We start from the raw sequence: 21572 nt of genomic DNA on the forward strand, positions 1-21572 counted from the left end.
TGAACACCTTTGTATACATGTATATAGATAATTACAGATATGCAAGTACTCAACATTTCGAATTCGAGTCGGGCAGGTAAAGATTGGACAAACGAAGCATATTTCGAAATCATCAAAATTTATTAGAGCTAACAGTGTCAGCGTTAAAATGAGTATTAGAGTTAACAATAATATATTATTGATCATAGTATCCACTTATGTACACAATTTTGTTGTTGAATTGTATCCTATGATATACATAATCTGCAATTGTTCATTCTGTGTGAGGTACGAATCTACTAACAATAAGTATCATCAAAGAGTGCAAAGTATTTCTAGAATTGATGCAAATACAAAGTTATTGGCACTGAATTCTGAAAAATATAAGAATCCGTTGTATGAAACTATGTAGAGTAGGTACAGCTACATCAACAATTTCATTAATTTATTTTACAAAAATGTTTTAATTCGCGCTTATTTATATACCTATATATAATTTGGTATGGGTATTTGTTGATGTATTTTTACATACCTATTAAGAATTATTTAAATTCTTTACTCTAAACATTTTACCTATTTATAGTATTAATTAGCTTTAAAAGAATTTATGTGTTCGCCTAGAATTTCCTGCGACGTTTTAATAAATTCACTGTTCATACATTCATATACTTTTTCCACTAATAGTGGAAGATCGTCCTTGTTTAAACCTTCAGTAGGAATGGGAGGTAAAATCGTAACGCAACTTATACCTAAAAAATAATATAAAACATTAAATAAAACAGTCTTGTTTACTTCATATTTAAATAAAAAAAAACCTGATTTCCAAACCTGAATTAAATATTTTCCATTTAGAATTCAAAAAATAGTATTTAGAAACCACTACTGGTTGAATTGGGAACTGCGTTGCGATTGCAATATGAAAAGCTCCTTTTTTAAAAGGTAACAACTTGGGATTTGAATGTCGAGAGCCCTCCGGAAATATGAAAAGGTTTGTCTATAAAATTTTTAAAACTAATAATCAATTGATTATCGTAAATATTTGTAAATATCTTTACTTTGTATTACCTTTGTATCTTTTATAATTTGTGCTGTATTATTCATAATGTTATGAGCTTCCTTGCTTTTCTGTCTACTAATAAAAATAGTTCCCCAAAGCCAGGCTGCAATGCCAAATGATCCAAAAAATAGTATCTCTTTCTTGGCAATAACAGCACATCTTCTATTCATTAACCACAGATCAGATACAACTACAATTTTAATTTTGATCATAATCTGTATAATATATTTATTTTTTGAAATAAAGAAATTATTATATCTGTTCAACCTAGATCCATATGTGTTGTATATTTACCAGCTATGTCTAATATACTCTGATGGTTGATTAAAATAATACTGCCAGAATCTTGAACAAGGTTTTCTTTTCCGCGTATATGAAATGTTACTCCCATTAATTTCGCACATAATTTTATAGTCCATACGACTGGACTGAAAAATGTTTGCGAATATGCTATTACATAAATATATGGAACATTTTAACTTTAGTCGAATTTGTTCTGTGAATTTTAAACTTACATTGCATTTCTCCAGTCTTTCACTCTTAGCAACATAAACGGTATATATAAAGACGGTAGTGTACCAAGAATTGCAATAAAGAAGGAAAATTTGATATGATATCTTACTCTTTCACAAGAGACAATAAATGCCAAGACAGTGAGGCCTCCTATTAATGCAATACTATAATAGGTAACAGTTTGCAACCTGAAATATAAATAGAAACTTAACAGTTTAAAAATCCAGTTAATTTATATTTATATATATATTATCTAATTGTTTTTTTATTATCAAAGGAGCGCTGCGAACTGTTCATATTTTTGTTAAGTGCAATAATTTAAGTTTAAATGGTGAAGCTATTCTCTAAAGTTCGACTGTTTGAGAGCTATTTCGAAAACGATTACAGATAAAAAATTGTTTTAAACGAAAATTGAATGGTTTTTAATTTATTAAACACAAATGCGACAGCAAACAAAAAATGTTTTAATATGTATAAAAAATTATCTTATCTATGTTCGTTTTAAAAATCACAACGACTATGTATATAATAAGACATACTTTATTTTTTATTGCAAAAACAATAATGTACGTGTTGCTTCATCTTTTATACAAAAATTCTACGTTTTGCGCTCGAAATGGATCACTCGTCACATTCGTGCCACTACTATCGTTCGCAATAATGTATCAAAGTTAATTTGGTTCATATTTTTATAAGCATAACTCGAATATAAAATATTTAAATATGAATCTGATGTAATGGTAATTAAATGCGGTTGATGTAACAACTCTTTATGTTCCAAATATTTCATCGACAAGTATAATTATTAAAGAAACCATATAAAATAATTATAAGATTACGAATATTTATAGTCGTGAACAAAGTTAAGTGGACACATCCAGTAAGCGACGAAAACCTAATTTATTTGAACTCGTGATCTAAATTTCATTGAACACAGAAGTTAACAAAATATAATATAAAAAACAAACCGGAAAACATTAAAATTCAAATATAATGCAAAAACATATTAGAACTTGTATCATTTATACAAAACCACGCGAAATTGCATGTAGACAAAATTAAGTGGACACTTTATACATACATAAAGACTCGGTAATTAGTATCTGGTATTGGAACCTTTGGCTTTTATAACGGTCTTTAACCGTCATGATATGCTTTTAATAAGCTTTTCTAAGTAGTTTTTGTCAATTTGTTGAACTTTCAGTTGTAGTTCTTTTAAAAGGATTTGTTTATTATTAAATTTTTCTAAAAGACTTTCTGCATCTAAAATACTCCACAAATTTTCTATCACATTATGGTTTGGGTTTTGTGGAGGTCATTCCAGAACCTTTATTTTACAGTTTTGAAAAAATTGCTTTATTTTCTTAGCGGTATGTTTTGAATCGTTATCTTGTTGTAGCGTCCATTTTTCATTTGAGGCCAATTCTTAAAATTGATTCCTTTAAACTTTCATTTATAGTATCAACATATTTATATGCATTCATAATGCCATCTATACATACTAAACGCAAAATTTTGAAATGAAACGCGATAATATTCTCACGACTATTTTGAAGAATCCTTCTCATAATAATCACGTACTGCACCGTACTATTCTGTGTACAAAATTAGTCGGATCTACAAAGAAAACTTAACATCTGTTTCGATTTTGTGCAAGAAGAGAACGACTTGTCAACTTTTATAAGTTATATATGTAGATACAATCGCTCACAAAAAAATCCACTTATCCATATACATATATGATATATTTTACCAAATAAAGTAATATTTTTTTAATATATTGCATATATCATTTTTTAATTGAATATAGTCAAGTTTAAAGTATATAAATCAAGGGTTATAATATGAATCATACCGATTAACTCCAACCTTAATATTCATTAATTATACAATATATGTAAGTAGGTAGATACTTTTATGAGTGACTGTGTCTCTATACTTTTTGCGTGACTTTCATTTTCCACATCGGAATGAAAAACATTAAGTTATAATTATTTCTCTAAAACCTTGTCACGTTCACAATTTTTATTACGCATCTTGTAGTAATTTAAATATCAGTAAATATTCTTGCATAACCATGCATAACTGTATTATGAATTTACATGTATCGAAAACGTTATGTTGTACTTTCCAGATTGCCGCAAACTATACATATATTTGATTATATAAATTTGTTTCGGTTTTGTAACTGGACCGGTAAAAGTATGTAGGGTTCTATTACAACTTTTATTAATTATTTAAGATTCTGCTTTGTTTCAATGTCCTCTTTGTAGTAATTAGAAATGTTAATCTCTGTAGGTGTATTCAATTTCTTAATAGCTATATTCATTTATAAATATTTTATCACAGTTCACGAATCGTTGACTGAAGTGCTTCAAAGATCACGGCCATCATGTTTTTCAAGGTCTTTTCTTCTCTGAATTTCATAATCATTGAATTCCACTCTAAATATGACGCGCAAAACTGATTTCTGACTAAACCCGAATATGGCGTTATTCATTAGAATCATTTATATTCTTCATTAAAATAATCTATATTGATTAGAATTCATATACATTGAGATTTCTAAAATCGTTTGTTTTATTATAAATAGAATCAAAATTTTTAATTTTTCATTTGTATTTTTTTCAGGAGCAAATAATAATATAAAAGTACTTTTACAGTAAAATATGATTTAGTTAAAAATGAAACAGGAAAATTAAATAAATTTCATTATTTGTTCTGTTTTATTATTTGTTTTTCTTCTCTACATCAATAATAATGTGCTGTGTTCGCAATACATTACAATAGAAATTATGTAATCAATATTATTAAATTATGTAATTAATATTAATAAATATTATTTTTTTATTCAAACTTATTAGTATTATAGTAATGTATGTGGCAAAATTTCTTATTTTATATTTTATTCCCTATATATATATATGTTTAACATTTTGTAGCTTAGTTTTGTGGCTTAGTTTATCGACATAAACAAGATATTTGCGTTTACCTGTTGTCCCTTTTCTTTATTGTTTCGATATGAATTTGGAAAATTCTATTGCTTTGGTCGAAAGCAAAACAATACTTCTACAATAATAGTATGAGTAATCATAATATAATATTTCTGATCGATAACTATTAGGCTGAAAAAAACTTCAGATCATTTATAACTGTTATTTGCAATAAAGATATTCAATTTTTTTATCGTGCAATTTTCTTAAAAATTTTCTTTAAATTTCGCAATTAACATCTTCAACTGTAATAATAAACAAGTTTCAATTACTAATTTTTTGTTATATAAAATTTTAAGATAACTATTACCTTTGGTGCACGTGCAAAAAAGATTCAAAATTTTACAGTTTTCCAATGTTCTATAAGTTGTGTAAACATTCTTTATATGAACGTAAATATTTAACATTCAAAGTGGTAATTAAACATTTTCCTGTGATATAATTAATCTTTTGAGAATGCAAACGTTTTCAAGTATTAGATAATGTTTGCCATAAAAAGTTTTATATATTATATAGAAAATTTATATATCGTACTCTTTGGTAATAATTAACAGTTTTTCTTTAATTAACAGATTTCTTTAATGCTTTTGATGCAAACCATTTATTTTATTACGCATGTTATTACATTTTACGTCAGAATTTTTAATTTTAAAAATAAATTACAAAACATTTGTAAAAATTGTTGCACTGTAGATGTCTCGGTCACTCTCAAGATTGTTTAAACTTGTTGGTATCTTTATAACATTTTAACATAACATTAACATTTAACATAACATTATAACATAATAACTCTACCGAATAATTTTTTACAAGAAACGTTTTTATATAGTTATAATGGATTATATTTGTAAGTGACATATATATCGCACTCTAGCACCGTTAAATCCAACAATTTAAAATATTTAAGCAACCTAGTATATATTATCCGAATGCTTTATCAAAGAATCGATTAGATTCTGCTATTATACATTACTGACTAGATATGATATCAGTATATATAAGATTTTAACTTTGCATTAGGAAACTTCTTGTCGTCAGAAAAAGAAAAATTTATCTTTATAAACCTTTTTCGTAAAAAATGTGTACTGATTTAGCAATATTACAGTTTGCATAAAAATCTACCTTTGAAGATCATGGTAGTATTCAATTTTTAATCGAGCATTTCTGCAATGTATTCAAATGTGTATATTTCTAATTAAAAAATTGTCAATTCTTATCAGATTTAGTTTTACACTTTTATAAATCTGGATATTGGAACTATTGCAAAAAAATGCTGTAAGTTTGTGTGTTTGTTTCATATTTCTATGAAACATGTACTAACATTTTAAAAACTTGTTGTTAAAATAGAAAAGCTTCTTAAATTACTTTCTGTTTAATTATATCTTTATTAAACGTCAACTTTAAATATACTATAAAAAGTTGCATGAATTTATAGAACGTTCCTACATCTAATTAATATGTGTATTAATATGTTGAATATGTGATAATTTAAATACGCCCATTGCGATTATGTATTCGTTAATTATATTTTTTACTAATAGTTTTATTATTGTTACATTAAAAAATTTGGTTTAATACTAAAGTACTTACACATCACACGTATTAAGGTGAGTTGGTAATAAAGTCAACATGATTCACAAAATGTAATTGACAAACTGTCGAACACAACCGTCACTCTTTCAACAACGTAATGTTCTGGTAAATAAACAAATATTTGGAGCAATTGAGGTAAAGACCTAGCGAAGACGCGCTTTGTCTTTCCACGCTTTTCGTCACGCATATCTACTTATGTACGTTCTCTGGGCAACCACCTCCTTCGGTTTATGTATTTACGTACATGAAGAAGCAGTTGTATTCCGTGCATACAATCGTTGAGTTGATGTACACGTACTTATGGATTCTAATAGTTAAAAGTCATATAAAAGTAAAGTTTTTCATTGATAGGATAATTGTAATTAATACGAAACACCTGATTTTAAAAGTATGCCAAAAATCGAGATGTGTTCATTTTCTAATGAAACTGATGTCAACACGCATCAAAATTAATAGATATTCAGTATGTGAATAGTTAACTATTTCTAAGTAATACATGTAAAAAAAAGTAAACAACGGTTAGTTAAAGAAATGACAAGTATCCGATATGGAACATTTAGGAAATGTACAAAGAAAATTCATTGTTAGCGCAAAAAATCAATATTTACTGATTTAAAAAGAATAAATGAACAAATCTCACGCTTTTCGGCATTCGTATTATATTAATTTTGTTCCTTTTTTTTCACGCAAAATTCTTCGTTAATCCAAAGCATTGGACCACCACTTTTCTCTTCATGTTTTCTTCTCATTAATATGATTTTTGTCATTGCCTGATGTAAATTTTAGTATGAATCTGTAACTTTATGGAAAGTAACAAGTCTTTTTCCAGCGTTTGAATTAATTTTATCAGACAAGAAACATCAGTTTAACATTATTTTTATTAATCTTCTGTACACATTTCTCTTTACCAAAGGGTAATTTAATAAAATCTATAAAATTATAATCATTATAGGAAAAGTCGAAATGTCAGTTAAAGAAAAATGAGGAAACTTTAGAAAATAATTTTATATTCAAAAAGATGTCTTTCGACGCCGTCAATAAAAATAATGTTAATATAGACTATATAGAAAAAACTATTGTATTTTGTAATAAATAAAACAACAAAATAAGCAACATTTTGTATTGTTTAATATGAATATATTTTATGTATTTTGAATATTTGTATATAATCTGTTGATTATATCGTAGTATTATATCTTGGTGTATTACTTTTATCTACTTAAAATTACAGTGACTACATACTGATAGTCATGAACGATGTAGAAATTAATCAATCATTAATAAATTCACATGGAACAGATTTTAGCATAAATCAAGGAATTATGGAATTGTTTGTCATCAATACAAGAAGTAATAGTATATAAATTAATAGGTAGAAGAATCGCTGCGGAAAATATGTTGACACGCTTCAAAAATATGTATTTTATCGTGAAAAGCAATCTGTTTACATTTTTTTTGCAGTTTTGGTTCACGTACTGCTTATTGTTTACATTTGTCACCTTACTATGTAGTTTGAATCAGACAATTGTGAAATGCAGACGTATAATTCTAAGTTTACGTAAGAAATTACACTCTGTTTTCAATTAAGCGATTCAAGAAACTCAAATTCGAGCACGAATAGAAGAAGCAGAATTGCACAGGCGAATATCGAGAAAACAACCCTACATAAGTAAAACCAATGCTCGAAAACATTTAATATTCGCAAAAGAATGTATAAACAAGCCATTGAATTTTTGAAAAAGCATTATATTTAGTGACAACTCCAAATTTTAACTTCGTTGCCCTAAAAGAAGGAAATATGTATGGAGAAAACATAGCGAATGCTTTAAACCTACAACAATAACACCTACAGTTAAACACGGCGGGGCCCGCTGTGTGTTTGATGTTTTTTCTCCTCAAACGGTGTTGGTTTGCATTTCATAGACGGCATATTGACAGATGAAGAATCTATAAATATTTTACGAATAAATAAATAATAAAAATAAATAATAAAATAAATAATAAAATAAATAATAAAATAAATAATAAAAATAAAAATAAATAATAAAAATGAACATTCAGGATAATTATGTTCTGCAACAAAATAACGGTCGCAAACACACATGCAAAGTAGCAACACGATATTTTACAGAAAATAACATTCAATTATTACCACCGCCACCATAAAGCCGTGATCTAAACCCAATCGAGCAATTGTGTGATCACTTAGACAGAAATATTAATGAAACTTGTCGTAACAATAAAGCAGCATTCAAGCAAACGCTATTGCAAGCTTGATCTAATATTGATCAAAATACCATAAATAAACTTATCGAAAGTATGCCAGAAAGACTTGAACAAGTTATTAAAAATAGGAGATATCAAACTTCATATTAATTATGTTTCTTCTATTATTTAATTTATTGTTAACTATGTTTTCTTATTGCTGTTAACATACTTTTCGCAAACAAAGAAAGGGAATAGTTTAATTGTTTCTATAATTGTTAGAAAAAAAAGAAAATATCTATTTTTGCGGTGTGCCAACATACTTTCCGCGGTGACTGTACATACTTTATTTTAACATTTCATATATTGAATACGGAACATATTATGCAAAATTAAATTTCATAATTTTTCTTCGTGTATTTCACGTGGTATTCACATTGAAAATCCAAAATAAATAAACTAAAACGTACTTTTAATTACCAGAATAATTGTTGTAAAAATATATTGTTTCTTACCTTTCGCCAGGTTTATTTCTGTAAGAGCAGAAATTAATGCAATATCGCTATCCGTGATAGTGGAAGTAGATCTCCGGCCATGTAAGTATGTAACGGAAATCATCTCTTACAATTAGTTGATCTATCATTAATTTAATGTATTTTGAATGACTAAGCGAACATGCATTTCTTTACCGTTTATAAACATATGTAAAACTGTGCGTGTAGGAATTAATTATGGATGTGTCTACTCCAGAAAAAGAATGGCTTATGCCATCACTTGAGAGTTTTCCTTATAAAGTAATACATCGATGCCTATTGATTTTTCAGATTATTGCCATCCAGAAAAAACAAAGAATTATATTTTCGATACACACATTAACCCCTTGCCCTATGATTTCTTTGAATTTATTGGAAAAAGAGAAAAACTGTAGGTATATTCTATGTTTATGTTTGCTTTTAAGTATAATAATTAATTACAGAAGGGTAAAATTTACTTTGAATTCGAATGAATTGAGTAATATTCATGTTTGTTAAATCATATTGAAAATCTTCACCACGAGTCTGACACGTTGTTATAAGACAAAGGATTAACGAAAATTTTTTAAGACATTTTGATGGTTTTATGTCGTGTGGTAATTCGCGAGGTAATTCTAGTAATAGAGGTATTAACTTTCAATGAACGAGGTTTGACCAAGGAAACTAGAGTATTATAGGATTTAATTCCTCAAAAACGTAACAAATTCTACAAACATAAAAAAAATGTGCGCTTTTATGAAGAATTTTATGCAACATAACATGACTTGTATAATACCTGCTTCAGGGTCAGTATAGATACATATGCAATTGTTAGTTAAAGAACAAATGATTCCAAATAAACATAAAACAAGTTTGTAAAAGAAATTTAATTTAAAAATAAGAGGACGGTGCACAATCACAATAATTACGACATACATTTTTTATTCTCTTCCGTTTCATAAAAATATACGCGAAGAAAAACAAAAGCAAAAAGATAGTAACAACCTTAATTTAATACTCAGAAATAATAATAAGTTTATGCATTCATTTTTACATAAACTTTAGGCTTTGAGAAAACTTTAATGCCTTCTTCTAATTTATTTAATTGCTTTTCTATTTCGGCTTTTCGCTGTTGCGATCTAAGTGTATCTGACTTTATAGGCATCATGTTTAATTCGTTTACATAATCTTGATAATCTGAAATATTGAAATGAAACAGTAATTCATAATACTGTATAAAGGGCAATAAATTTTAATGAAGTTTTATTTCAGTACTTTTCTTTAATATGTTCAACGTTTCCTTGCGTTCATGTTCAGGTAAAGAAACATGACCACTTGGACAATCAGGATCCGATGCTTCTGCTTTAGCTTTTTCTTCTCTTATTTGAGCTTCCTTCTTGGCTTTAATATACCTACCAAATAAAATATTTTCCAATGATAAAACACAAATCTTTCGTCTTTAATAACTACAATAATCCCCTCTTAAATTTCACTAAAATCCGTACAATTAAATTTCTAAAACGCATCCCTACTCTTCGCCCATTAGTCAGTGCCACAAGCTCAAAAAAGTCTCGTCTGAGTAGACGGAGATAGAAATTAAATATAATGAAAAAAAAGAAACAAATATACATTAATAGGATATTGTGACTAAGAAAAATAAACATCCAATAAAGAAAATTTTATTTTCGCTAATTTTCATCTTACTTCTATCAGTGTAGCAGCAATGGACAATTGAGATTCTTTCTATTACAACGAGCATAAACAAGACGTGAACAGAACTTTACCGGTTTAATATAAACAGCAAAATTAAATATACAGTGTGTCCCACGCAACTGGAACTGGTTATAGCTCCTAAACGACTGGAAATAAAAGAAAATGTTATGGATGGAAATTAAATGATATCAGATGGATGCGTGGTATTCAATGCAGTATGCATGTAAAATAGTATACAACGTACAGTTGCATTTTTCCGATGCATCAATGCAGAAGAATGCATACAATTGTTTGTATACCACGCATCATCTGTTACCATTTAACTTTCATCCATAACATTTTCTTCTATTTCTAACCATTCAGGAAATATGTTGGTAGTTGCGTACTACATTTTCCAGTTGCGTAAAACACCCTGCATGCGCGAAAGCTCCAAATCGATAAAACTACTAGTCCAATTTGTGCCATGTTTGGACTCATTTTAATCGGAGGAATATCAAGATTTATTTCAGATGAATATGTAATTCTTCTTCGTTTTGTTTTAGTTTATCGTTAGAATATATCATAAGTCCATTTGTCCTGCCTTTAACGAGCATACATTTTAATGTTTGATTTTATTGCACGCACAATGGGAGATTTTTAAAACTAAATTCCACAGTTAACAGGTTTAAGTATCGAGTCCCAACCGTCACTGCTCGACAGCACTGTGTCTATCTCGCTTTCACTCGTTATGTCTATTCTCTCATTTTGTTGAATTGCTCTCAAATCAATTCTCGAAAGAAAAACGCCACGTTGCACGTGAGAATTGCAGTACTGACTCCTGAATTTAGTGAAATTTAAGCGAGCATTATTGTATTACTAATAATTATTCAACGATGCCAAAGCATAATAAAAACTATAGACAAATGTAGAATATAAATATTGTTTCAATATCATACTTGGGAACAACACCCTTCCGATAATTAGATGGTGGAGCATTCTTCTTATTATAGTTGCTATTATTATTATTATTATTATTTTTATTGTTGTTGTTGTTATTTATCCGGTCAATTGTTTTATTATTCTCAAACGTACAATCCTTATTTAATTTACTAAAATTCAATTGTTCTTTAGGCGGATGTAATTCAGAATTTTCTGAATGATCTTGATTAGATGATGTGTTTATTGCACTTTTTAAAATATTATCATTTTCTTCATTGATTTCAGTCTCCTTATTTGATTCATTGTTATTTAAATATTTCTTTGAAGGATATCTATTGGAAAAATGTCATTAACATGAAATACAGAATGTTAAAATTATACTTGATCCTTGCAATACCGGCGATTTCAACGACCCTGCAAAGAACCACGCCTGAGTTCATAGGGACCCATAATCACCTAACACAAACAGTTCGAAACTTCTTGTTATGTTATTGCTCTTTTTTTATTATTACGGAATTTTATGTTAACTAAACAATTAAACGATGCAATTGCAGATTGTAAAAAATAATAACAGTCATTTCAGGGTCCGAACGGACCCAGACACGGTACAGCGAGGGAATACATATACCTTATCATTCCTTCAGAGTACAAATTATCCATTTGATCCGCATCCAATGTTTGAATACCTTTATTTTTAAATTTAGTTTTTGTGTTTTTATCATTACCAACATCTTTCGTGGATTCACATAATAAAACAGGATCCGATGAAACATTTTCATGTAATCTTCCTACAAATTTATGTGGGTTTCTACACTCTTTTCCTTTTTGCTTCATTGGTGAATTGTTGCTAATAGTTGAATGTAACGTCTTTTTGATATTATCATTGTTTTTGTTTATCTCTGGCATGCTAGACTTCTTAGATAATTTTTGTTGGTTTTCTATGGAATGTTTGTTTACTTTATTATGCAGACTTAAATTGACAATGTGTCTATCATGTTTCTTTGTACAAAGATTTGAAGTTAACTTCGGCAAATCACTTTGTTGCTTACTATTAATCTTTTTTCGTTCATATAATCGTAAATTCTGTGTTTCTTTCAATTCTTTATTTATGTGAAAGTTTTGTTCCATGTGACGAAGATTCTTCATATTTTCATATATAAAATTTTTTCGTCTTGCTGGTTCTAATAAAAATATTATCTTGATTATTAAAAGCAATTTACTCGGGTCTGTATAGAATATAAAATGTTTATTACACAGTGGTACATTTACTAAGTTGTTTTATACGAAAATTATAGCGTCAACTTATAATCTTAAATAATATAGTATGAATGATAATATAGTAACCACGAAATATGAAAATACACATGTATAAACTAATAAAACGAATACATGAAAGTACACACGAATAACTAAAACATATTATTAGCACAATTGTTACCATATTCATATAATCATTAGCTTTAATAAATTTGCAGTGGCTAACATTAAAAATCCACCACTGCTCTTGCTTATCAAATAATCATGAAATATCTCTTAACAATATATAATTTTATAGTGAAATAATAAAAGTATTAGAAAAATATATACCTATAGAATAGGCAGTTTCACATTACATGTTATCCATGTACTTTATATTTATTTCAGTACTATTTGAAAAGTACACGAACTTAACGAATAGATAGTTACAGAATTTAAAAATTGTAATTAAATTCTTCAAGTGGCAGATAATTATAATGAAACAAGTTATTTTATATGAAGAATACCCATTAGCTATGTTTGATGGGAAGATTTAGTCAAATTAAATTTTTCCAAGTTTATGCAAATTATTTAAATCTAGAAAACTGAGAAGGAAAATATGTATGCAAGAAAATTAACAAGCTGAGAACAGCTCGAACGATTCATAATCAACGTTACACCTACATATTTACTAACCGTCGTGAAAAAATTATTAATTATATCGAGAGAAACGGTAAAAGAATGCAATAGAAAACTGCAGTATAAGGTCATTCTTAACTTCTTCTCTACGTAACATGGATGAAATAAAACTAGCTGAACATACCAATGTTCGATGGTACATTAAAGAATTGGTTAGTTTTTAAGGATCAATTCAGATCGATGATCGACAGATAGGTATTAATGTAATTAACAAAATTAAAGGTTCATTTCCTTAAAACTGATAAAACTGTGTAGTTCGATTTACATCGTGTTTGGACTAATTTTAATCCCAACAATCTCAGCAATTCACTGGCACTACGTTTAAGAAAATAAGATTAAAATTAATGAAATTGATATTTCCTTTATTGCATGTTTATATTTGACGGCATCGCTTTGAAGTCCTGCGTCTCGAGCCTCAATGTTCGACGTACTCTGTTTATCTCGCTTTTTCTCAGTATACTCATTCTTCAACTTTGTCAAAGTGTGCTCAAAGAGAACTAACGAACAATGCAAATGAAACAAAATACGACAAAGTGAGATACAACAATAGGGCATGAATATAGGCATCAACTTGTTTCATATGTGATTTTCATTTACGTAAATCAGCTAATAACAAAGGCGACCGAAATCGAAGCATCAATGTTCATCGCGAGTGGACATGACCCCTTATCGCACTTGCCTCTTCAGTTCGTAGGACAAGTTACACCTGACCCTTGATTTACGTGAACTTTTTCCACGCGAGCATCTTTTTTACACGGTAAATTGGAACACCATATACGCGGTAGTTTTTACGCGCGATCTCAATTTACCCGATCTAAATTTCGCAACAACGAATAAAATATACTTTTGTTTTCTAAAATGTCATTATTATTATCTCATTTGTTAAGCTATGTGAAATAAATATGTATGTATTTATAAAATTTATACCAGCTTTTCTCTTCAATATTTTGGTTTCTCTTGTACCGACAGGCTTTATTTACGCGATTTTCGTTCACGTAAAACGAACCCACGTGGAACGGATTTTCGCGTAAATCGAAGATCAGGTGTATATACCAAATGTAGTTGAAGTACAGTAATCTTCAGAAGCAGTTATTGGCGTTTGAAATCAGGGAAGTCTTCTTGCCAGACTCTGTATATTCTTTGAGTGATAACTGTTAAATTTTAAAGATTTACCCATCGTAGAAATATTAATTAACTTTATGAACGAAAATACCTGGTGCGTAAATACAGCAATCTGACATTCAAGTCACCAGAACAAGCTGCTAAAGCTTGTAGCAAAAGCAAATAGTCCGGATGCAATTAGACATCATAGTACTCTTGTTCGTAAGAAAAACGGCAGATATAAGATATGCGGGTGTGAAAGCGACCTTCCCCCTACCCCGTTTATGCTTTTACTTAATAATTTCTGAACTAAGTACTTTTGTGGAAGAGAGTACTTAAGTAAAATTTGAGAGGGTCGAAGGGCAAAGCCATGAACGTGCGGTTATGCTTGTAGGATCTCACAGTCTCATTCACGGATATAGAATTGAATGTGTAGTAATGAAAGTTTTTCGCGATTATCTCGGAGACTAGAAGTTTCTGTGCATTATATGTAAGGCAAAAGTTGTCCAAAATCATGCCCTTGACGACATATTAAAAAATCATTGAAATCAAAGGATGTTGATATATTAGAAATTATCTCTGAGAACAATAACCATCACTTTTGCTATACCCTCTAAGTAGAATCTAAATAATCACAACTTTGATACTTTTCAGTAAATTTAATAAATCTCCATTGTTGTGTTTTGTTAGTTGGAAAGGTGATCAATGGTAGTGGAGGACCAGGGGTACTATGCAAATACACATGCACTCCTCTAACATGAAGAAAGCTATAGCATAACCCAGATGGAAAGGACTTCATGAAGAATTTGCAAGAGCATCCAAAATCCCTTCTACATGCAAAATGCAAAGAAAAATGGATAAAATCCGAAAGCTACAGCAGTTATCAACTTACTTTTTTCTAAATTTCAATGGTACAAGAAGGCTAATCACTCAGGCAATTGCAGACTTTTCTAAGATAATTATTAGAGGGTCAAAGTAGACTTAGCACATTTGTTTTTAATGAAATGACATATTATTATGCAATTAGATATCTTTTACAAAACTGCATAACTTTTACTGAAATTATTCTTTTATTATTTATAGTTACAGAGTTATACAAAAAATTTGTTCTAAAGAGGAATTATCAGGAAAAACAATAACTATCCTAATACCTAAATGTATTGTAACTATAACAAACGATTTTATGATGAACAAACACGCAAATATATGAGAACTGATGACTCCTACTCCTTTGGTTCGGACTAATTCTTTTTATAAATTTGTTATAAATGCGTGCAATGTATAAAATTTAAATATAATAAATTAAATTCAAAGTATTTGTATATTTTTATTATATATAGTGCATATTCAAAATATATGCAATATCCTTAAATACATAGTCTATATACACATATCCAGATACATACATCTTATAAGAAACAAATGCTGTAACGCACAATGTTCTAGAATTAACTCATTTATTGTAACATACTCCACAACTGCTACAAAGATTTCCAAATATTGAAACTATTACTCTGTCTCCTCCGATAATGTAAATGACATGTCCCAAGAACTAAGCTTCGCATTACTAAGCACATATGTAGAAGTTCATAAACAGAATCAAAATAGTTTGCAATATATGACTTTAAACATATTTATGGAATCTATTTTAATTTTTCACCATGACATTGTAACTATGAAAAATAAAAAAAATGGTTCAAATGAAAAATTATACAGTTTTGTAAAAGCTACTGCACAAAATTTAGTATTTTAAGTTATTTTTATTTTCGAATAATTAAAAAGCATTATTATATAAATATGTTACATTGAACAAAATATACTACATAGATAAAATTATCTTTTTGCAATTCATATTTTTCTATTATTGAAAATGACTTTCAAATCTAATAAATATATAACATCTTCCTAATACTATTTTTAAATCAACTACTGTAAGGAACCTTTGCTAGCTTAAATTGTTTCGCAAATGAATAATAATATTAAATCTGAATATTTAAACTGAAAATATAAACATCTCAATACTATCATAATTTAAAAAAAACTATAACAGCTTCAATAGTTCTATATAGTAAATGCCTAATAAAAGATCATGATGTATTACTAAAAACTCATATGTAATTTTATGCATCAATGAAATTTTGTACTTAAAAATATTTAAGTATAATTATATTATCAACAATTATTATAAACTTTTACAGAAAGAATTCGTATAACTTACTTGGATCAGGGAAAATGCCTTTCAGTGTTGTCATACTTGTAAAAACTAGTTAATATTAACGGAAAAAAATTGTTATTTTCTCAGTTAATAGATCAAGAGAGAGTCAGATTTACATCTCTATATAAAAATTAAGACTCACGGTTACATGAAATAAGTAAAATAATTTATAATCGAGTAATTTTTAATATGTAATTTGAATTTTCTTGTAATCATTCTAACCAAATAAATAATGTTGTTTACAAATCACAACTTGTAACCAAACACTATTATGATAATATACCGTCGCAGGCAAGGTTGCCCCAGCATATTTTCATACTACACCACAGATTGTAAAGTTCACCTGTGAAACTCTTTCTTATATTGTGTTATTCTATGGTCAATTGTAGCATGTGCAGAAACATCTTGTTGTAATCTGATTAAGTATGTGGATGCTCGTATGCAAAGCAGAGAAGTTGATATGTGGAATGATAGAGGAACAAGTAGAGTATTTTCCCTAGTTTGTCCGAATCTGTTCCTTACATGATCTGATTCGTTCCTATTCATATTTTAGCCAATATTGAAACATATGTCTCCAACAACCTATTAAACTTATTTTTTTCTGCATACAAACTTTTCAATTCTATATATTACGTATTCCAAGTTAGTATCCGAAATAAGACATTTTTTTTACGTTGTGATATTTAATGTTCTATTCGCATTCGCAGCGCTAGGTTTGTGCGGCACTGGCAGTAATCAATTCATTAAAGTATGTGTATGCGAGACTCTTTCGTTCTTGGTAGTTTATGCCAAGGCTGTAGCAGTAAATTTCTTGCAATATCTAAAAAATAGAAATTAATACAGAAATCACGAAATGTCAACCATGGACGACGTTCTTGAAAGCTGGGAAGAAATTGACGAATCAGGAGTAAGTTTTGTTTCTTATATAATGAAAATAATATTGTTTTAAGTAGAATTAATAAAAGAATAATTTTAATAACCTGTATGAGGAAGAATGTTCGTAAAGTGTTAATTATTGCTGATGTGCTTATTAAGTAAAATATTTATAAGCATAAGGTCATTTAAAAAATTATTTATACTATAAGTATTTTTATACGATCTAGTTTTTATGTATAAATATATTTTTACATTCCTTTCATTACATAGGTTGAAATCCATGTGACTATTGGTACTAGTAATAATAAGAAAATTCATTCTTTTTCGTAAGGTTAATTCTTTCTGTAATCAAACAATACTTTAATTGATTGATCATAAAATATTTTTATTGTATGTATTACACAATAAATAATGGTAAATGCTTAATGCAGTTACAAAAGTTTATAGTATTAGACACTTTGAACATTTCAGAGATACTGGGTCTTTAAATGAGTACTGAATAATTCTAATAGAAATTTTCCAGTTATTGATAAATGTAGAAACTAATGAAAAATTATAATTCAAAGTAAATATAATATGCTATAGAACTATGATAATATAATATTAGACTACAATCGATTTTAGGCTCTCGACAAAAAGTTGGATGCCCTCCAGTTAAATGCAGTAGAAGCATTAGAAGAAATAGAATCTTCTAGGTAGGTTCAAGGAGGTGGACATTGTAATGGTTTGTAAAATTTTTAAAAGTGTATAATTCAAGAAATCTTAATAAATTATAAACATAAACTTCTTCAATCAAAAAACAATTATAAACTTTATATTAAAAGGATATATGAACAATTTTTAATTTAAAATTAATATTATACTATTTAAAATAAAATGTTGCTATAATAATTACAATTAATTACAATAAGTATTTAATTGAATTAAGCTTCCATATTAAATAGTTCCTTTATTTTTTGGAATATTACTATTGTGTGTAACATATTAGAGCCTGACTATTGTATATTTATATTGTTCTAGCTTCAAAACCAATCAAAGTACAAATACAAGAATGATAATATTGGGTGAAGATGGCATGAGATCTCAATATGTTCCACCAAAACCAACAGTAAAAATATTAAAAAGACCATCAAGAGATTCCCAGGGTAGTGGTGATGGTCCTTTAATAAATGGAGATAAACCAAAACATCCTATTAAAACTCTAAAACAGGTAAACATCCAAATCTTAAAATAAAACATGAGGAAAAGAGGATATGTAAAAAATAATGTTTGTAGAGGGAGCAAGAATATGCGGAAGCAAGAAAAAGAATTTTAGGTGAAGAAAAAAGTCCAGAAGAAAAATTAGAGCAAGAAATAAATAGAATACAACCAAAGACAATAACTGCTAGTAGTAGTGGTTTACCATGTAATGTCCTTCGCATGCCTATTGGACCAGATGGAACACGAGGGTTTAATGTACGCAGGTAGCGCGTCTTCCAGAGGTCAACTTTTTCCACCTATCTTTTTCCTCTTCTTCCTTCTTGTTGGCATGAGGAAGAGAGGCAGCTATGAGGCTGATAGCAGACAACAGCATACTGTTTCTGCTCAATTGCAAGCATTATGCTCCTGTCATTTTGAAAGGAGCATGGTAAGAGCTATGCCCTACAGGCACTGCTTTACATAGACTATACTTACAAAAGGATCAAGACTAATAAATCGGCAAAGATAAGTTGCTATAGAAATGGTAATATTTCTTACCTACATAATACTATGTTTTGTTGATGTTTGTCATATTTTAAACACTTTTGAATAACGAAATTAAAATCTACAATTATTGTATGAAAATGTTAAAATGAAATATTTGACTTATAATATGATATAAAGTGGGAAACTGTTTTACTTTCTACACTTGTATCTGCTATTCAAGTCTTTAAAACAAATTGTCTAATAAAAAAATTTCTCTTACATGAGTCTGTCATGTATTTTAATAATGATCTATTGTCATATTAATTTGACTTTTCCATATTGTTTAAATTGAAAACTTATAGAAAGATTTATTATACTTTTTTAATTAAATATAGGGTGGACCATGCAAAGATTTTTCCCTAACATATTCAGGATAATAGTAAATGTTCGATATCTCGTGCTATTAGCATTTATTATGTTCAAATAATTTAACTTTATCAAAGCGATTTCTATAATTAATATTTACTTTAGGTATGTGCATGTAATTTCCTTATTCTAATATTGAAATTGTTCAAAAGAATAAAATTCGTGTTATCCTTTTAAATTGATCCGCGAATCATGTCTTTAGACATGTACACTGGGTGATGAAACGAGAACATGCATTAATCTAATAGAAGATAATGCAATCCTGAATGTGTTAAGAACTTGTAGATATAGAGAATGAAAATTTTTTACTGCTTTGAGGTATATATGAAGTGTTTTATACAGTATTGGAGATACTCTTGTCACTTTCACTCAATGGACCATGATAAGAATATTCTTCATTGAAAAAACTTTATTCTCTAAAAAATATTTTATTCTCTTTTACTTTTTCCTAATTTTTTTCATATACGAATTAGGTATTATTATTTGGTGCTTCTTAATATACCTATAATTATACAACTAACATTCTGACTATTTAGTCTTATATCTGCGAATACGTTAAGTTTGATGTTACATTTGATTGGCTGAAAAAATAATATAGTGTGATACTTGGTTGCGCTAGAATGTTTTGTGATCAGTGTAAAAAATTAATCATGGGTCAATAAAAATTAAAATATTCAGTTTGCATTATATTTCTATGAAAATTTTAGGAACAGATTTCTAACATTTTCTTGTCCTTTTGAATTAATTTTAAATATATATTATTGAAATCATTATAAAATAGTCATACATCATGTGTGAGAAAAAATTATTCAATGAATGTCATCTTCAGATATATCTTCATTAGAAAGTAAAGTAAGTGAATATTTATTTTATGATGTACACCAGGTATGTTTGAAGTGTCAGACTTAATGAGAATTGTGCCTCTATTTTGTTTACATACAGAATGAAATACAGAAAATTCAAACTGTATGTATTATTGTGCGTTTTTATTTATATACATTTAATTGATAATGTGAAATAAAGAAAATTTTAAAGAAACATTATGTTTTGAAAGAGATATCTACATTTGTATGAATTTATATTTCATGCAAAAGTAAAAGTCATTTACTCATTGTCCATTGAGTGGATACAAAATCAGTATGATTTATCTATGTTAGAATATTTTACCCCTGTGTTTAATAAATAAACACATAGAAAATACCAGCTATCAATAAATAAGTTAATTTTTAAAGATTTTGAATACACTTACGAAAATTTTGATCTGTTGAAGAGATTTTTCATATAAAAATGAGTTGAAATAACTTTAATGAAACAATTTGTAATCATTTTTTATTTCAATTGCTGTAAATTGTATATAGCCTAAAATGCTTCAAATAAGTTCATGTTTGATTTTATTTTTATTAACCAAGTAAAATATAATGGAATGTATGAAAATGTTTATATTATGTTAATAGCTTGCTAACTATTTGTTACACGCTTAGAGGATTCATTATTATTTCAAATGTAACACTACATAATAATAATTAACTTTTATCGTCCAGAAAATAAATGTAATTTGAAACTGGTTTCCATTTTTCTAACTTCACACTTTTTTTTATATACAGTGCGACAATATGAACATTTTAAATTTGCAACAGTTACTAACAAGCATTTCCTTTGGCTATCAAGAGTTAGGTAAATAACAACCTCTTTTATAATGTTAGGATATTTGAAGTAAAAAATCTTCAACGTTCGATGAACAAATAAATGAATTTTATTTAAACCTTATTTTATTATTACTTACATTTTTTATAACTGATTTACGTAGCCACGTGTAGTGAATTAAACGTAAGAAAATAAGTACTTAAAAATCCGTATGTCATATGCATAAA

At 28.1% G+C, this 21572-nt stretch overlaps 3 protein-coding genes and 1 long non-coding RNA gene across 11 annotated transcripts; 2 read left to right on the top strand and 2 right to left on the bottom strand.

Annotated features, from left to right (window-relative positions):
• Positions 1–122: 122 nt before the first annotated feature.
• Positions 123–9636, bottom strand: LOC116435256 (1-Acylglycerol-3-phosphate O-acyltransferase 2). 4 transcript variants are annotated; one of them, XR_012999759.1, is made up of 8 exons: positions 8856–9636; positions 6133–6934; positions 1552–1737; positions 1331–1464; positions 1045–1226; positions 808–973; positions 512–728; positions 123–346 (listed from the first exon to the last, which is right to left on the bottom strand). XR_012999759.1 is itself a non-coding variant. In XM_076372365.1 (7 exons), exons 2-7 carry the CDS (start codon positions 6171–6173, stop codon positions 565–567), a joined length of 873 nt encoding a protein of 290 aa, XP_076228480.1. In that variant the 5' UTR covers positions 6174–6934; positions 8856–9636; the 3' UTR covers positions 123–564. The 4 variants fall into 4 exon arrangements, 2 of the variants coding, with proteins under 2 accessions (XP_076228480.1, XP_031850564.1); XR_012999758.1 differs by having other exon boundaries at positions 123–353; XM_076372365.1 differs by having other exon boundaries at positions 123–728.
• On the top strand, positions 7665–15908 carry LOC116435258 (uncharacterized). 2 transcript variants are annotated; one of them, XR_012999760.1, is made up of 4 exons: positions 7665–7693; positions 8866–8936; positions 15210–15430; positions 15603–15908. It is a non-coding gene; the product is annotated as an uncharacterized LOC116435258 (long non-coding RNA). The 2 variants fall into 2 exon arrangements; XR_012999761.1 differs by having other exon boundaries at positions 7684–7804.
• Positions 9778–17332, bottom strand: LOC116435254 (uncharacterized). Of its 4 annotated transcripts, XM_076372363.1 has the most exons (7): positions 16877–17330; positions 16738–16782; positions 15412–15469; positions 12112–12664; positions 11501–11815; positions 10128–10264; positions 9778–10049 (listed from the first exon to the last, which is right to left on the bottom strand). In XM_076372363.1, the coding sequence occupies exons 4-7, from the start codon at positions 12627–12629 to the stop codon at positions 9889–9891; spliced, it is 1131 nt and encodes a 376-aa protein (XP_076228478.1). In that variant the 5' UTR covers positions 12630–12664; positions 15412–15469; positions 16738–16782; positions 16877–17330; the 3' UTR covers positions 9778–9888. The 4 variants fall into 4 exon arrangements, with proteins under 4 accessions (XP_076228478.1, XP_031850562.2, XP_031850559.2 ...); XM_031994702.2 differs by lacking the exon at positions 15412–15469 and having other exon boundaries at positions 12112–12421; positions 12533–12664; positions 16738–17332; XM_031994699.2 differs by lacking the exon at positions 15412–15469 and having other exon boundaries at positions 16877–17327.
• Positions 17143–21544, top strand: LOC116435257 (SUZ RNA-binding domain-containing). The gene is made up of 5 exons (XM_031994705.2): positions 17143–17376; positions 17442–17641; positions 18235–18305; positions 18631–18820; positions 18886–21544. Exons 2-5 carry the CDS (start codon positions 17588–17590, stop codon positions 19075–19077), a joined length of 507 nt encoding a protein of 168 aa, XP_031850565.1. The 5' UTR covers positions 17143–17376; positions 17442–17587; the 3' UTR covers positions 19078–21544.
• The last annotated feature ends 28 nt before the right edge of the window (positions 21545–21572 follow it).

Source organism: Nomia melanderi, chromosome 11 (assembly GCF_051020985.1).
Source record: "Nomia melanderi isolate GNS246 chromosome 11, iyNomMela1, whole genome shotgun sequence".
Taxonomy (NCBI): domain Eukaryota; kingdom Metazoa; phylum Arthropoda; class Insecta; order Hymenoptera; family Halictidae; genus Nomia; species Nomia melanderi.

Bases quoted from the DNA above. Each gene is read 5' to 3' on its own strand.
- LOC116435254 (XM_031994699.2), bottom strand. From the start codon at position 16,771: ATGACAACACTGAAAGGCATTTTCCCTGATCCAA. The intron at 10,265-11,500 runs GTATGATATTGA...TTTATTTGGTAG, and splicing joins CGGAAGGGTGTTGTTCCCAA to GTATATTAAAGCCAAGAAGG. The intron at 10,050-10,127 runs GTACTGAAATAA...TCAATATTTCAG, and splicing joins GTTGAACATATTAAAGAAAA to ATTATCAAGATTATGTAAAC.
- LOC116435256 (XM_076372365.1), bottom strand. From the start codon at position 6,173: ATGTTGACTTTATTACCAACTCACCTTAATACGTGTGATGT. The intron at 1,738-6,132 runs GTAAGTACTTTA...TTTATATTTCAG, and splicing joins CACCTTAATACGTGTGATGT to GTTGCAAACTGTTACCTATT. The intron at 729-807 runs GTTTGGAAATCA...ATTATTTTTTAG, and splicing joins ATGGAAAATATTTAATTCAG to GTATAAGTTGCGTTACGATT.
- LOC116435257 (XM_031994705.2), top strand. From the start codon at position 17,588: ATGTCAACCATGGACGACGTTCTTGAAAGCTGGGAAGAAATTGACGAA. The intron at 17,642-18,234 runs GTAAGTTTTGTT...AATCGATTTTAG, and splicing joins AAGAAATTGACGAATCAGGA to GCTCTCGACAAAAAGTTGGA. The intron at 18,306-18,630 runs GTAGGTTCAAGG...ATATTGTTCTAG, and splicing joins GAAGAAATAGAATCTTCTAG to CTTCAAAACCAATCAAAGTA.